We start from the raw sequence: 14,815 nt of genomic DNA, 5'->3' as shown, positions 1-14,815 counted from the left end.
AATTATCAATTTGTGTGGCGTGCGCGATCGCGCGCATCAGAAGGGCGTGCGGATTGTATATGCGGGGGTGTTGGAAAAATACTTATACAGGGAAGAGGGTGAGTGTGCCGAGGAAACGGTATACCGTCGTTTAAGCAGCACATGGTGCGTGTAAGAGGCACCGATAGTCCTGTCGCTCTCTTTCAGGCACAAAACCACCCTCTTCTGCAATATTCATAGATACGCGCGCTGTTTTCGCATTGCGTCCATCACCCGCAGTCGCTCGAGTAAAATTATTAGAGGACCGCCTTCTCACGAGCGCTCAAAATAATGTAAATCGCTCACGGTGATTTGTGTTATTCGCGAACGCGAAATATGCGATTTTTTTGTCAGACGTTCCATTAACCGGGCAACCGCAAGTTTTAACGATGTTATTCGAACGAATTCCGACCATTTTCCGAATTTCCGAAATTTTTTAAAGGAGCCCTCTCGAATTCGTCCTTCTCTCGAATGTATTTTACGTTTTCACATACTGAAAAAATAAAGTATTATGGATTATAAAGATGTAACGAGTTCAAGTTGTTGGATTATTCGCACTGAAACTAATAAAGTTAAATGTGTTTATGTGAAGAGGCAATATTAACAATAACATAAGAATCAATTGCATACAGGATTTTGGGCTAATATCTGAATGAGATTAATATCTATGTCGTGTGAAGGAATCCAACAGAGACTTTAATCTTTTTTTAGATATATTCTATCGACATCCCTTATATTTTTATTTATTTATTTCTTTTATATCTTTAGAGCTCTGAGATTTCTTCAGATATAGTTACGGATTTAGATACGGAGCTGCGACGATTTTTCCATTGAATTCAGAGTTCAATTTATTACGGTCATTACAATCGGGACGCGGAACGCGCGCACCACAATTGAGTCACCAATAATCAAGCGTGGAATCGCTCTGCAAAGGATACGTATACATCACGCGTCCGGACCAGGGTTTGTTAGTTTCCCTTCGGGATTTACTTAAGCGTACGAACGTGCGAGAAGTGGTAACGAGCGATGCCGTGGCAGACGGAGTACGAGGGAAACGTAGAACACTACTACGTTCTCCATATACATACATCCTCGTCTCCTCCTTGCTCTCTGTTCGGCCGACGTGCCTCTCTCGCGATTTTGCAGCGTCCACATTCTCGTCGTCAGTTAAATTGTCCCGATTGAATCGAGCCGTGTTCTGGCCCTCTCGCCACCGAAACCGAGCTCCCGACTTCGCATAATTTCGCGACGACAGCAATTTCCCACGCTAAAAGTCCTAATGATAGCCGATATCGCCCATTAAGCTATGTGATTCTATACCTGCGAAATGCTGTTTATCTACGGGTGTGCATTATTCAGCGAGATTTCATTTCGGAATCGTAAGGAGGTGGCGTTATGCCGTCGTCATATAAATGCATCTCGTGTATTTTGTGTGCAGCATATGCGAAATATTTGTGACATATTCTATATTACATTTTTACGAAATCGTGGCGGTAATATAATACAAATTACCATACGTGAAACGATATCTGGAAGTAAATGAAAAGCGAGACAACGGCTTTTTAATCATTTACCGAGATAAATTCATGCCCGCACATGAATATTGAAACAGATATAACATATTTATCCGTTTATGGAATCGAGGTGTACTCGGGGTAAAACTTCGCGACGGAAATGAAAACTCCCTTGCTAAAATGCTAAATTTATTATATCACAATAGATTTTATTTTTTACACGTGTGTGTATAGAGCTGGTTTTTTTATATTTATATACTATACAAAGTAAGATCAATTCGGTTTTATTGCAGCCCGTACTGCTTAAGACATCTTGTTCACGATGGCTGTATGCAAAGACTGAAGCTGGCCTGCCCATTTATCAAGAGCATTATAACGAGCGGCACATACTGATTTCTTGTCCAATTCGAGAACTTGGTTTACCTGCGAAAGGGAACAGAGGGAGAAATCGCAACGTTACTTTTACAATCAGAGCAGGATCTTAGAAAGCTGCGGATCGTAGGAATAATACCTGATCTATACGACCGTGAATGGTATTGTCCAAAATACAAGATACCAAAAGGCTCTCCACTTCCGAGACATCGATATTCAGTTCTTTACTTATGAAGGGAATATAAATTCTAGTGTACGGTCTTATCAATTTGATTAAAACCTGAAACAGATAACAATAAAATATGCATAAAATAATAAACGATAAAATATTACAAATCGCGTTACATTAAAATATTGTCGCAATCGAGGCAAGTTGCAATTAAAGGATACCTGTGTACGTATGTTCCGTAACAGATCCTCGATGTGTTCTCTAATAAAAGGATCATCCATAATATTATTCCTATTTTGCTTTAGAATTAATTCAAACTGATTGATATCGTTATTCTGATAACTGACAACTAGATTCGTCATCGCCAAGATCTCGGGATCATTCTTGTACGGTTTCGCTTCTTGCGAATCGAACGGATTAATACCGGACTTCATTAACCTGCAAGTAAATATAAATCGAAAATGTAGAAAATATAATACGATTATTAACGCTTTAAGCGCCAAGTTGATTTCAAGCGTGTGCCTGTAAATTTTGTTTCCTACATCAGTAACAATATATTAATGTTATACAAATTATTAGTACAAAGTATTAATGTTATACAAATAATATTTAATTTTATATACTCATTGAATATTTTTATAAAATAAAATTATTTCTACTTGAATTGTTAAGGCCACCGCAAGTGGCAAGAGGCAGCCTAAGCGTTAATATTAATATGATGGATAATCTCGCGCACTCACATGTTCGCCAAAACTAGGTACTTTAAACACGTTGTACGTCTTGGTGATCCGGATTCGTCATAATTCTTGAACGCCTCAAAGAAATCGGTGTGAGCCCTCTCAAACTCACCTTCTCTCAAGTGCATTTTACCTCCACATTCTAAACAGAAAATACAAATCACTACATCCTGCTTTCCCAAGCAGCGTACACAGATCGTGAAGGTAAGGAAAAAGTAAATGAAACAATTTTAATGTGAATTATTTCGAATAAAAATCGTAAATTTCGTATTTCTTTTTTAATACCTCTGATGACGCCCATAATTAACGGATGCGGAATTGCACTTTTGATATGAAGACTCTGCTCGTAAAGCGCTTTTAATTTCTTATTGTTCTTCTGCGCTGTATACATCTGTATCTCTAAGGCATAAATTTCTAACAGCTGTGTTCCTTTCTTCAAATCATCTTCTCCATCGTCGGTCTGAAAGTGCATGTCCAAGTGCATTTTGTGTAACGTACATACTATTTTAGTGCATTAGTATTTTCAGTGTTTTACACACCTGACAACTCTGATGCAGTTGTTTCAATATTTTTGCCAATTTGTTAAAGTCTGAACGGTCGTAGTAGAGTTTTCCCAGTTTTGTGTTCGTTTTAAACCATAACCTATCGTTCTTCGCGTCTTTTAAAGCGTCTAATGTGGTTTCGTAAAAATCTTGCAATAATTCCATCTTAAAGAAGAAACAAAGGTTACTTACCAGTCTCATTCGTACCGTTACTTGAGAATGACGTAGTCTACTACAAAAACTTGAAAACTTACATTTTTCGATGTACTAATATAATCCAATATGGAGTTTATCGACTTCTCCGAATGATTCCTAGTAACTGCACTTTTAATATAAGTTAACAATTGTTTATACCTTGCCATCATCTCTTTGTAATTGGACTGAAAACAAGATACAATCATTGTCCACTCATCAGCAAATCATCAAAAAATCATTAAAAATGTAAAACGTAAACAAAACTGTCTTGTACCAATTTAAAATTAATTTTGATCATTTGTTTTAGGGCCTTGAAGCCCCATTCTCCTTTATCTCCGCCTTCCAGATCCAACACTTTCTGGAAACTTTGTAGGGCAGCTTTTGGATCATCCTCCTTGAGGGCTTTGCTGTTGTAATATTGATTCTCTAAATCCACGTCCGGTTCGGAATTAGAATCTTCAGAGTACTCCTAAAACAAGCAACGATCAACATCCAAACTCGAGCCAAACGATAATACTTGATCAGACCCGATTCAATACTGAATACTCAAATTGCTAGACATAACCTAACGAGATGCATAATTGAACACGCTAGTGTGGAATCGGGGTTTTCCATTAACACCTTCATCCCTTGTCAAAGAAGATCTCTCGAAGTATTGGTGCAACTATTTTTAAATGTCATATATGCGATAGCTCGATGCATTCTAACCTCACCGCGCGCCGGATAAGCGTTCGATCAAACGAAGCTTGAATCGCCCGTCAAGGAAAACTTACCAATCCGTAATCTTCCTCCTCCTCGCACATGAAATCATCCTCGCCGTCTGACATCTCGCAGGCTGCGTTCAGTCGAGAATCAACACGATGAGCCTCGCACGATCCAATTGTCAACAACGACAGCTTCACCGTTACTCCGGCTCTAACCAAATCGTATTTTGAAACTCGCCTGCGCACGACTCACCGTTGCATTCGGGACTACACACATGACACAGCTGCGCAACTCTATCTCGGTTTCGACATTATCAGCTCATGCGATTATACCATGAAGTTGTAATACTTGAAAATACAAACACTCCTTAAGGGGATGCTGGAGTTGCTAGTGAACTATTTTTTCACTATAGCGATGGTAATTGCAGTTTCGAAAATTCTCTTTATTGCTTGTGCAGAATAAAAAATCCTTTTCCACAAATGAAGTATAGATAGAAAGAAAGTCCGCTCTACGGGACTTTATATTCAAAATGGCAAAAAGTTAGAAAAGACAAATGCAAGTTTTTAACTTTTTGCCATTTTGAATATAAAGTCCCGTAGAGCGGGCTTTCTTTCTATCTATACTTCATTTGTGGAAAAGGATTTTTTATTCTGCACGAGCAATAAAGAGAATTTTCGAACCTGCAATTACCATCGCTATAGTGAAAAAATAGTTCACTAGCAACTCCAGCTTCCCCTTAATTCATGCTTTGAACCATGCTTTTGCAAAGTAATCTTTTTATCTCTCGCTATTGAAATTTATCACGTAAAATGAAATCTAACTGGCTCGATATTGAGTCGTGGCGGACTTTTCAGGAACCAAAGAAATTTCGAATGCTCGATTCGCATGGTGAGTTGTCATTATATATATATATTCACACCATGCCCTAGATGCCCGAGAATATAAATAAAAATAAATAAAAATATAAGAATAAATACATATAAAGTAATACATAAGATAATATAAGTATAAATTAATAACACTTAATTATATAAATAACTACACTTATTTTTAACAATTGAATTCTTTCTCTATCACAGCAAAATTATTTTCCACCAGTTTTATACTTATAATTGTTATAAATATCAAGATTATATCTTTATATTAGAGATTATACGATTATTTATTTAAAAAGAAAATAAACTTATCAATATTGTTGTATACATCGTAATTTTTTAAATATTTTACATTAATTTATTATTAAATTTGCTTTTACATTTCTTCAATTTCATAATCTATATTATCTTATAAATTCTATAACAGAAAACCGCACTCCGTTGGCACCTATTTGCGCATGCATTCTAACCTATGTACAAGATTTGTACATAAAAGTTGGATACATTTTACAAGCTAGAGCTTGTAGTTTAGTATCACGGTGTACCGTGCTAGTACATTTTACATTACATAAGAAGTCTGTGTTTGAAACTAAAATTATTTCTGAAAAGAGCAGTTTATTCATAGCATTATAATCAATGATCCATGTGGTGACTGCATACGTGCATCTGTTTACGTTTCTCCACCAGGTTATGTCCGTAGCAACAAAATGAGCAATTTAAGTGAAACGTCAAACGAGCCGATACTTTACGAATTATTGGAGTACTTTGTTCGGAAACAAGAACCGGAACTGATAGTAAGTCCACCGCAACTATTTAATGCAAAAATGCAAAAGATCATAAAAATATAAAATGTTGCGCAGTTGCGCTCAAAAAGTGTTCCACATTTTAGAAATGTAAAAATGACGCGGTCATTCTCCCGGCTACTGGCACAATAAAAAATGCGCTCAGGTATCTTAACAACAGGTATTCTTTACCTGAGAGCATCTCGCAACAGGTCAGCCTAACATTGCCATGGAAACTCGCCGTTGGGGATCAGGGTAGGGTACTCGCTATTTTGCAGGAGAATTTTATCGAGATACGGAAAGCCAAGGACGAATATTCCTCCGTAGTGAGCAAAGCATCCGGTAAATGAAGTGGAAATATTGTCAGCGTGTTGCATCCTCTAACGGACTTCTATTTTCTTTAATAGTCTGCTTCGAATTTATACACATGTGATTTTTAGTTCCAAAGGACGCCTTCCCTCAGTGGCGCAGGCTCGCGTGGAGCCCCGATGGGATGATCTTGGTGCTGGCATCCAGCAGCGGTTACACGTCCTTTTACAATGCGCTGGGAAACAATATATTTAATATCAGTCCAAAAACAATGTCGCAGAATTCACAGATTCTCGAGGCTGGTGACGCAACAGCATCCATGATGTTCCTCAAGCCGAGAGCTGAGAATGAAAAATGGAGCTACGAATTTATTCTCGTTTCATATAGTGGACTGCTCAGATCTTATCACATTTCCACGACCGGCTTTAGCGCGAACTATGATTTCTCCTTCGGCAACTTTTACAAGAACGGCATTAACGCTGTCGCCTATGACGAGAAGCACAGCTTGTTCTACGTCGCTGGGAACATGATCACGCAAAAATTAACCGTGAATATTGCTACTTACGAATATTATCTGCACGTTCATAAATATCGTTATTTATATATAAATGTTGTTTTTTATAGTCCACTGCGTCCGAATCTGGATTAACTTCGTGGCGGCTCTTGAACGACGATCCTTATTGCAAGTTATCGTTCGCGTTCGAGGACTCGACTACGAGCGCGTCGCGGTTTTCCATATGGAATTTCATTCCCATCTTCAATTTGCAACCGGAGTCGATCATATTCGCGACAAGGATTTCGCCGAACGGCGAGTTTCTCGTGTGCCTGCACACGGATGGTTCAGTCTCACTGTGGGGCCTGCCGAACTTGGTACTGCAGAAGAAATGGAAATTATCGGAGCAACCGGAATACAATGTGCCTAATCCTTTCGGTCTCATAAAATCGAAAAAATTCCCGCCGGGCTTTACGGAATTTCATCCCATAGATATCGGCTGGTGGTCTGATCAGGTAATACCTTGATTGTCTACATACGATGTATTAGATATAGTATGAAATCTCGAAACAATGATAATAGTACCATTATGAAACATGTAATATTCCTTTTAAGGCTATCATAATAGCTAGATATTCGGGATCCACTTCAGTATGTTCCACATGGAACTTGAAGAATTTGCTAGGCATTAGTCCAGAATTCTTAGCGGGGCAGCCACAGATATGTGAGCTGAGCTCGGAAAAGGGATGTTTATGCTTAGATTGCGAGACCATTATTACAAGTAAAAAGCGAAGCAGGCAATCCAGCGATGGTCATTTACCAGGTTTGTTAATAATAAACGTGTATCATCTCTTTTGCGAAAACTATTTTGTCCATCCATGATGTGATGTATTAATCAATTTATATATTACTTTAAACATGCACTAAGAATATAAAAATTATCGTACACGTATGAAAGAAAATTTTTTATTTCGTAATAAAGAGGCATCGTCGGAAAGCGAGAAAGACGACGACGAGTTGGAGCCCGTTACCATATTAAATTATACTACGAATTTGGTACAGAGCACATTGTATTCAATAACTGATATCGAGAGATTTCAACCGAAAAGGAAAAAGTCGAAAGTATTCCACCGAACTTACAGAATTCTCGGCTTGAAGAGCACGACGCCGGAAGAGCTTTACTCCAGGAAAATAGACATCGAAGTACGAAAATAATTAAATCGGACGCTGTATTAAATAACTAATACGATTTCGTGTATTTTAGGAATACGAGGAAGCCTTGGCTCTAGCAAATACGTACAGTTTGGACACGGATCTCGTGTATCAAACGCAATGGAGGAAGTCGGAGTTATCTTTGAGCGCCATTACGGAGCATTTAAGTAAAATAAGCAAACGATCCTGGGTCCTAAACGAATGCGTCGTCCGCGTCCCCGATACCATGGAAGCTGCGAGAGAATTGTTGAATTTTGGATTGAGGGGAGCGAATTTGGAAACTCTGCTAGCCATCGATATCTGCGACGACAACAAATTCATAACACCCGATACCGACGACGATTGGCAAGCGTTAGACGAAAGCGCTGTAAATTTGAAGCAGGTAAGCAGGAATTGTCCACGGTAATACGTCTCGCGAAATGCGCGACATTAATGACAAAGATTCCGTAATTAATAATTTAATTTAATTTAATATTAATGTAATTAATGGAATTTCATTAAAAAAAAACTTTAACAGGTACAGAAAGTAAACGAGATGCTCGAGAAAATAAATATCAGGAATTTATCAGAAGCGCAGAAGAATTTAATCAACTATCGGCGGCGGCTTCTAAGTCATCTAGATAAGTTGCTCACTTACGAAATCATATTGGCATCGCCTCTCAAATACAAGAAAGAATTCTACGAGGAATTCCGAAGATTATCAGCCGTCGAGAACGCAATTAGGTATTAATACAATTACATACTTTCTTACGCCCTTACGAAGTTCCGTACGTTTTTATCTCATTACCTGTACTTTTTTTTCTTAAGTACAGATTCGCCAAAGATGGCGATTGTCGAGCCGTGGAGATCATGTTCACCCATTACGGCGAGAGTTTGCTGCCTCATTGGTTGGCAATTATCAGCTTCTTCCCAGAAACCTTGGATCCATCCGATTATCAGAAGCTGCTGCCAGAATGCGACTCGGACGGCCAGTTGTTTTTGTTGGATCAACGCGAGTTACGGCAGAAGGACTGGTCGGAGAAACCCGAGTTTACTGAGATAGTAAATCTGGATTCGGACGACCGATCAGAAATCTTGTACGACTTGGATCCCTCACTATCGATATATAGGTAAAGTCACGTGATTAAATTTTAGTTTGATTACATCGAATCCTCTAATTCTTGTTTTTTTTTAGAAATGCGCAACTTACGCCAGACTTATTGCAGAAGTGGTACAAGACACGTGCCTACGAAATCGAGAAGAATAGTTCGATGGTAGATAATGCTCTGCGATTGGTGAAAATCGCAAAGTCACATAATATCAGTGGCATTGAAGATTTGTTGTTAGACCTGGAAACTTTGGACGACCTTGTGTACAAGGTTTGCCTGGAGGAGATGTCGTTGGACCAACTGGAGAAGCTGAGTAACGTGGAGAAGATAAAACTCTTAATGAGCACGTCGGCCGAAGCAAATTTCGTCGAGAACATAAGGAACCTCTTATTACCTTTCATTAAACGAAGACATCAATATTTAGTACGTACTGTCATGTTCTAGAAAATTAAACATTTACCTGTACATGTTCATAAACAGTATTTTTATTTATGAATATTATAATTATAAGTAGCATTTATATATACAATTTTAGGGTGGAGATCTGCAGAGACATCTGCTGAGCGATTACCTGATCTGCTTGAGCAAGGACGACTTGACATTCCCCATTAAATTTTTCGAATACTTAGCACAAACGCAGGATGCCAAAATGGTTGAAATGATTGACGACGTTGCTGCTTTGGCCTTAGATTGCATATACGCTTGCGACGATCTCGACATGTACGAGAAAGCGAACAGTATCTTGGACTCGATATCGAAAAACCAAGATGAGATGAGGACAAGCGCGACATGCAGCTTGCTAGAGGAGCTTAAGGGAGAGCTCGACTGCATGAGGCTCTTGGGCAAGTACGATGTGAGGACGACGTTGAAGTTTGTGCGAGGAAATAAGGGCAATTCGGACATTGCCAGATCGTTGCTGATCCGAATGGCAAAAAGCTTAAATAAAAGGTACGTAAAAACACATAATTTTCTTAATTTTTAAATATTTCTTATACAAATTTTTTCTAATAATGTAACATATTTATTCAATATATTCATCTTCTTGCAGGCTGATACCTCCAGATCAGAAAGACTGGGCGCACTTGTTAAACGATATGTTGGACATACACGGGTTAATTTTCTCCTGCATCGTTGTGGAAACCTGCTTCGAGATATGCGTGTCCGCTCGCTTAGTTTCAGGGATTAAATCCACTATCCAGAGTTGCGGCTCCTTGATAGAGACGAAGAAAAATGAGAAATCTCTGCTAAAAGTATCGTACGAGAAAGCGATCGATCTTATATTGGAGGCGACCAAAGAGTACTTTAATGGCTCGAAAACGCTTACGGATCCAAACATAGAATTGGCTAAGTGGGTATCCTTTCGTTGACACGCTAATATCCATACGCGTGATAATTTATATGAATTTTTATATTTTTGATATTTTTAAATACATTTTATTTTTAATAAATTTTATATGTAATTTGATAATTATTTTATAATTATAGAGCTTGCCTTCATCTCATCGAGGATGATAACGTGAACATCAAGGAGGAATACGATCTTATTAAATCGCTCCAAATATTGCATGAGTTCAACGTCGATGCGTTACCGCTTCAAGTTAGATTAACAGTGGATAGATTAACGCTGATCGAGCAGTGTTTAAATAATCAAAGGGACGCTTACAAGAATCGGCAGCGGTTATTAACATTAGCAGCTTACTTGCGAATCGAAGGGAGTAACGGTAGACTTCGTGAAGGAAAGGTGTTAGAATTGATAGCTAAAAAGGCACTTCAGGTAAGATATATGTATTTCACCTATAATATATTTTTACTAATTCAGCGTCTCAAGATATTCTTTAATTAATACATAAAAATTAATGGGCAAAGATTAATAATACGTCCATTGATTTGTTTTCCTTGTTTTAGACCGAGGATTATAATACGTGTGCTACAATATGCACGCAATTAGCGCAGAACAATTATCTGCCTGCCTGGGAGATTTGTCTAAGCTTGGGGTGCTCCAGCAATTACCAGGACTTGAAAGTTAGGCAGAAGTGCCTGTGGTTCGCGATAAATAACGGTCCTAGCGAGATACTCGGCAATGCACTGGAGCATATGCATCTGTTAGAGATACAAACGCTGCACAAAAATTTGGAGCTGTGGATGCCTGCCGTCGAATTGGAGAGTCCCGGAAATGAGGAGAGCGAGAGCGAAGATGACTTCACGGATGCTATGACAACGGTAGGCGAGAACTCGCATCGATACTAATATACTGCTTCTCTTGGCGCGAACGACGCGATAACTCGATCGTTGATTTCTAGCCTCAAACCGAAGTGAAGGAGTTCGTTCCGAAAATGTTGGAGACTTCGACGGGACTGGTGAAGAGCTCGGCCAGCATCATGAAGCAGTCGACGTTCGGCTTGATAAGGAATATCGGTAACACGAATTTCTGGAAATCCCGATTGAGATTTAATTTCACGAACAACCTGAACGCGGAGGCACAGCAGGAATCTGAGGGCGAGCAACCGGAGGGGAGCACCGATCTCCAGAGTTTTCCGCGATTTTACGGATCTCTGCACGAGACGTGCGGGATAAGTGCCAACGAGACGCGATACAACAAATATTCCATGCCGGACGTGCAGAACACGAGGCTGAAGTGTTGCCGGGCGCTCTTGAGGATAACTATACTGGGCGAATCTTCTTGTTATGGGCTAGAAGTAAGCGACATCAATCACTGTGAGTACTATCGCTAATTGCCTGCGTCCACTTGAAAAGCATTTCCGATTTACATTAATACGAGTTAACGATAATTACATTCGAGATTTGCTTTATCAATTTCAGTGCTTCTAGAATGCGCGAAGTACACTATACCGGACGATTGGTTGCTCGGCATGGCGTATCTACTAAGTCTAAATAAAGATCGCGTTCTGGATGCTCAAGCGGTTTTCGTGGACCTGCCGCACACCGAATTGCACATACAAACCGCGCTCTATTACCACTCGTTAGAATTGTATAAGACGTTGCACACCGATTGCGGGAATCTGTATCTGTACAGACCGGTAGATTTAATGAGGCACATGACGCTTGCGGCACAAACGGCGTCCAATGAAAGCGAGATTGTCGGAGCGTTGCGATACTGGCAAAGTCAGTTGCTCGATGAGGCGGAAATTGCTCAACCGGAGCAGGTGGAAGCGAGCGACACAGGTGCGCCAGGACTAAGACAAAATACCGCAGACAGAAAAGAAAAGTCAGAAGGAACACGAGACGCAGAATACGTTGGCGTCGACAATACTCCAGTTACCAGTCCTGACGTGAGCGAGATTCAACGGAAAGCTGCTGTCCCGGACGAGATTGACACCGTGGAATGGACGGACGATTGGGGTGATTTCTCCGATGACGACGACGCGGGAGCGACGAGCGACAAGAGGACCAGATCCGGAGAAAATTTCGAGGCAACTTCGCAAGACGAGGTCGTTTCCTTCAATCGCAGCATCGCCGAGTGCGTGACCGAGGAAGATCGACTCGCGGTGTTCCAACTGCGGTTCAGTCGCATGAGTAATTTGGAGGATTATGCGGAATTGAAGAAAATACTGTCGCAATGGCCGGAGCTTAGTGCGGCAGGTGACGTCGCGTCAAACCCGGTTCTGAGAATGATGAAGGCGATAATTCCGCTGATCGCGAAAACGAACGCGGCCGATTTTCAAGAGAGGATACTGCGAGAGCACGAGGAGCTCGTCAAGTTATTAATGTCCAAGGAGGTGATGAATCGCGCGTCGCTTACTCTTTATTTTATGTTATGGACAACTGAACATTATTTAAATCCTACTTTTTTAATTTAATATTAATGTTTGTGGCACAGATTCTCAAGCAGTTCCTGGAGGCCGAACAGGATCGCATCAGTTTCGTGCAGAGCCTTTACGTAAGATTATGTTCCGAGGACGAGTCTATGTTCAAGGAAGCAGTGGATCTCGTTAAACAGCAGGAACAGGTTAGTCTATTTTATATAAATAACAATTGGTTGCAAAAAGCATCGATACCAATAAAATATCTCATTTTCCAGACTATCGTGTTGCCACCGTTGGTGTTGGAGAAACTCTTCCGAAACGACTTAACGGCATTATTCAAGCCGGATCATCCCGTGTACAATCAGATAATCGAGCACATCTTTGTAAATCAGTCCTTAACAGATATCGAGGAAAACGCGAGAATGCTCGTACGCGAATTGGGGAAGCAAAAATATGTGCTGGAGGCTCTGAATATCATAAAATTGATGGAGAAGATACCATCGGCTTTGTGTACCTTCGACACTTGTTTCCAATTGTTAATGGAACAATGAATGTATTCCAAATGAAACAACTGTGATGTATTTTATATATAAGGGGAAGTGAGAGAGAGAGAGAGAGAGAGAAGTCGCAGAAAAGATATTGTTATACAATAATCTCCTTGTTTTAATAACATGAAAAATACTACTACATCATAATTTGTAAAATTGCTTCAGTTACAGAGCTCAACGTACCCCCGCAAGCGTTTGTAATCAAACCTCGAAACGCCTTCGGATTCTCTCTCCGTACACCTATGTGCAATGAAACTTTTTCTATGACCATGATTGACTATAATTTAAAAAAAAAACTATATCCTTTTTGTATATAAAGGTAACAGATACGCGTAATATAAAAAATAGAATTATTTGTAAATATAAAAATATTGCGTATAGAAAAGAAAAGGAAGGAACTCTTGCTTGCATGATTCCGCTCATCGTCTCTCCTCGATTAATTCTTTCGCGAGAAGAAACGTAAGTGTTTCTGCGGTTGTTTCCGCCGTTTCCTGAATTGATTAACTCGCTCAATCGCGAAGTGAATTCTACTGAGTGATATCTGGGCTCAATGTATACGCCGGGCGTATCTCTGCAAGGTTTTTTTTATCGCTCTTGATAAGATCGAGTGTTTTAGTCACCGTGCGGTATCGCGTTTATGTATCGCCTTTTATGCTCAATAACCACTAATGTAAATATCATTGTACATTTACACTCCCCTGTTGGTGCTCCGAGTGTCGACGATGATTGAGCGTGGACTACGTGGACGCTCACGCTGCCGCGTACGATCGTTCGCCTAACTTGGTAAACTATCCCGTCCGTCTGAGAACTTAGTGCGCTGCTTCCTTTGGCCGAATAAACACGTATTCCTCTCTCTCTGTGTCAGGTAAGTGATGTATTTATGTACGCACTCGTTATATTGCAAACATTCGTGTTCAACTTTCATGTTTGATATCCAAAACGTTGATACTTCTCTTCATTGTTGCTTTTATTGAAAACAGTCGCATAAAGAGAATGTTTTATCTTAATATTTAAAATAATTACGATACTACTATGGTACTACCTTGATGTAAGTATACTTACATCATGGGTATTACTATGGCGTGCTTAATTATATTAATCTTTTTAGATAAATTAAATTGGCTGATTAATATCATGTATTAGTGAAAAGTAGTTTGAATTAAAATAAATGCACTTTAAATAAAATAATAACGCTTTAAAATATCGTCGCTTGTGTAATAATATTAAGCTGAATAAGCAAAATATTCTATTATCATTTAGAATCACAATCAATAATCAGCATTTTCAATATGACTTTTATGCTGATTAATATTAATGCGATCGCACTCGTCTTCTTACCAGTCAACATTCACCGTTTCGTTGCTTATTGTTTCAGGCGGCCGATAATTTTTCTTAGACTCGCGGCAATATATCATCGAACTTCAAGCGTCACTTATCAGTGCAATTTAATGATTTATCGGAATCAGGGAACAAAGAAGATATCTCCGCGGGC

General features: G+C 39.5%; 2 protein-coding genes and 1 long non-coding RNA gene across 3 annotated transcripts; 1 reads left to right on the top strand and 2 right to left on the bottom strand.

Moving 5' to 3' along the window:
- Window positions 1-1,720: 1,720 nt before the first annotated feature.
- Window positions 1,721-4,469, bottom strand: LOC105276814 (COP9 signalosome complex subunit 2). The gene is made up of 9 exons (XM_011334742.3): window positions 4,321-4,469; window positions 3,822-4,016; window positions 3,607-3,732; window positions 3,350-3,517; window positions 3,096-3,270; window positions 2,814-2,952; window positions 2,295-2,511; window positions 2,044-2,184; window positions 1,721-1,955 (listed from the first exon to the last, which is right to left on the bottom strand). The coding sequence occupies exons 1-9, from the start codon at window positions 4,372-4,374 to the stop codon at window positions 1,836-1,838; spliced, it is 1,335 nt and encodes a 444-aa protein (XP_011333044.1). The 5' UTR covers window positions 4,375-4,469; the 3' UTR covers window positions 1,721-1,835.
- A 1,099-nt stretch (window positions 4,470-5,568) lies between these two features.
- On the top strand, window positions 5,569-13,470 carry LOC105276816 (neuroblastoma-amplified sequence-like). The gene is made up of 18 exons (XM_026975547.1): window positions 5,569-5,921; window positions 6,017-6,251; window positions 6,350-6,765; window positions 6,843-7,226; window positions 7,327-7,534; window positions 7,694-7,914; window positions 7,976-8,305; window positions 8,441-8,646; window positions 8,736-9,032; window positions 9,098-9,434; window positions 9,547-9,959; window positions 10,060-10,359; window positions 10,497-10,785; window positions 10,917-11,231; window positions 11,312-11,726; window positions 11,832-12,748; window positions 12,850-12,978; window positions 13,051-13,470. Exons 1-18 carry the CDS (start codon window positions 5,835-5,837, stop codon window positions 13,324-13,326), a joined length of 5,775 nt encoding a protein of 1,924 aa, XP_026831348.1. The 5' UTR covers window positions 5,569-5,834; the 3' UTR covers window positions 13,327-13,470.
- On the bottom strand, window positions 13,413-14,789 carry LOC113563647. The gene is made up of 2 exons (XR_003407566.1): window positions 14,662-14,789; window positions 13,413-14,179 (listed from the first exon to the last, which is right to left on the bottom strand). It is a non-coding gene; the product is annotated as an uncharacterized LOC113563647 (long non-coding RNA).
- Window positions 14,790-14,815: the final 26 nt, after the last annotated feature.

This window comes from Ooceraea biroi, chromosome 2 (assembly GCF_003672135.1).
Source record: "Ooceraea biroi isolate clonal line C1 chromosome 2, Obir_v5.4, whole genome shotgun sequence".
Classification (NCBI taxonomy): Eukaryota; Metazoa; Arthropoda; class Insecta; order Hymenoptera; family Formicidae; genus Ooceraea; species Ooceraea biroi.
This window is presented reverse-complemented; position numbering and strand designations above follow the sequence as displayed.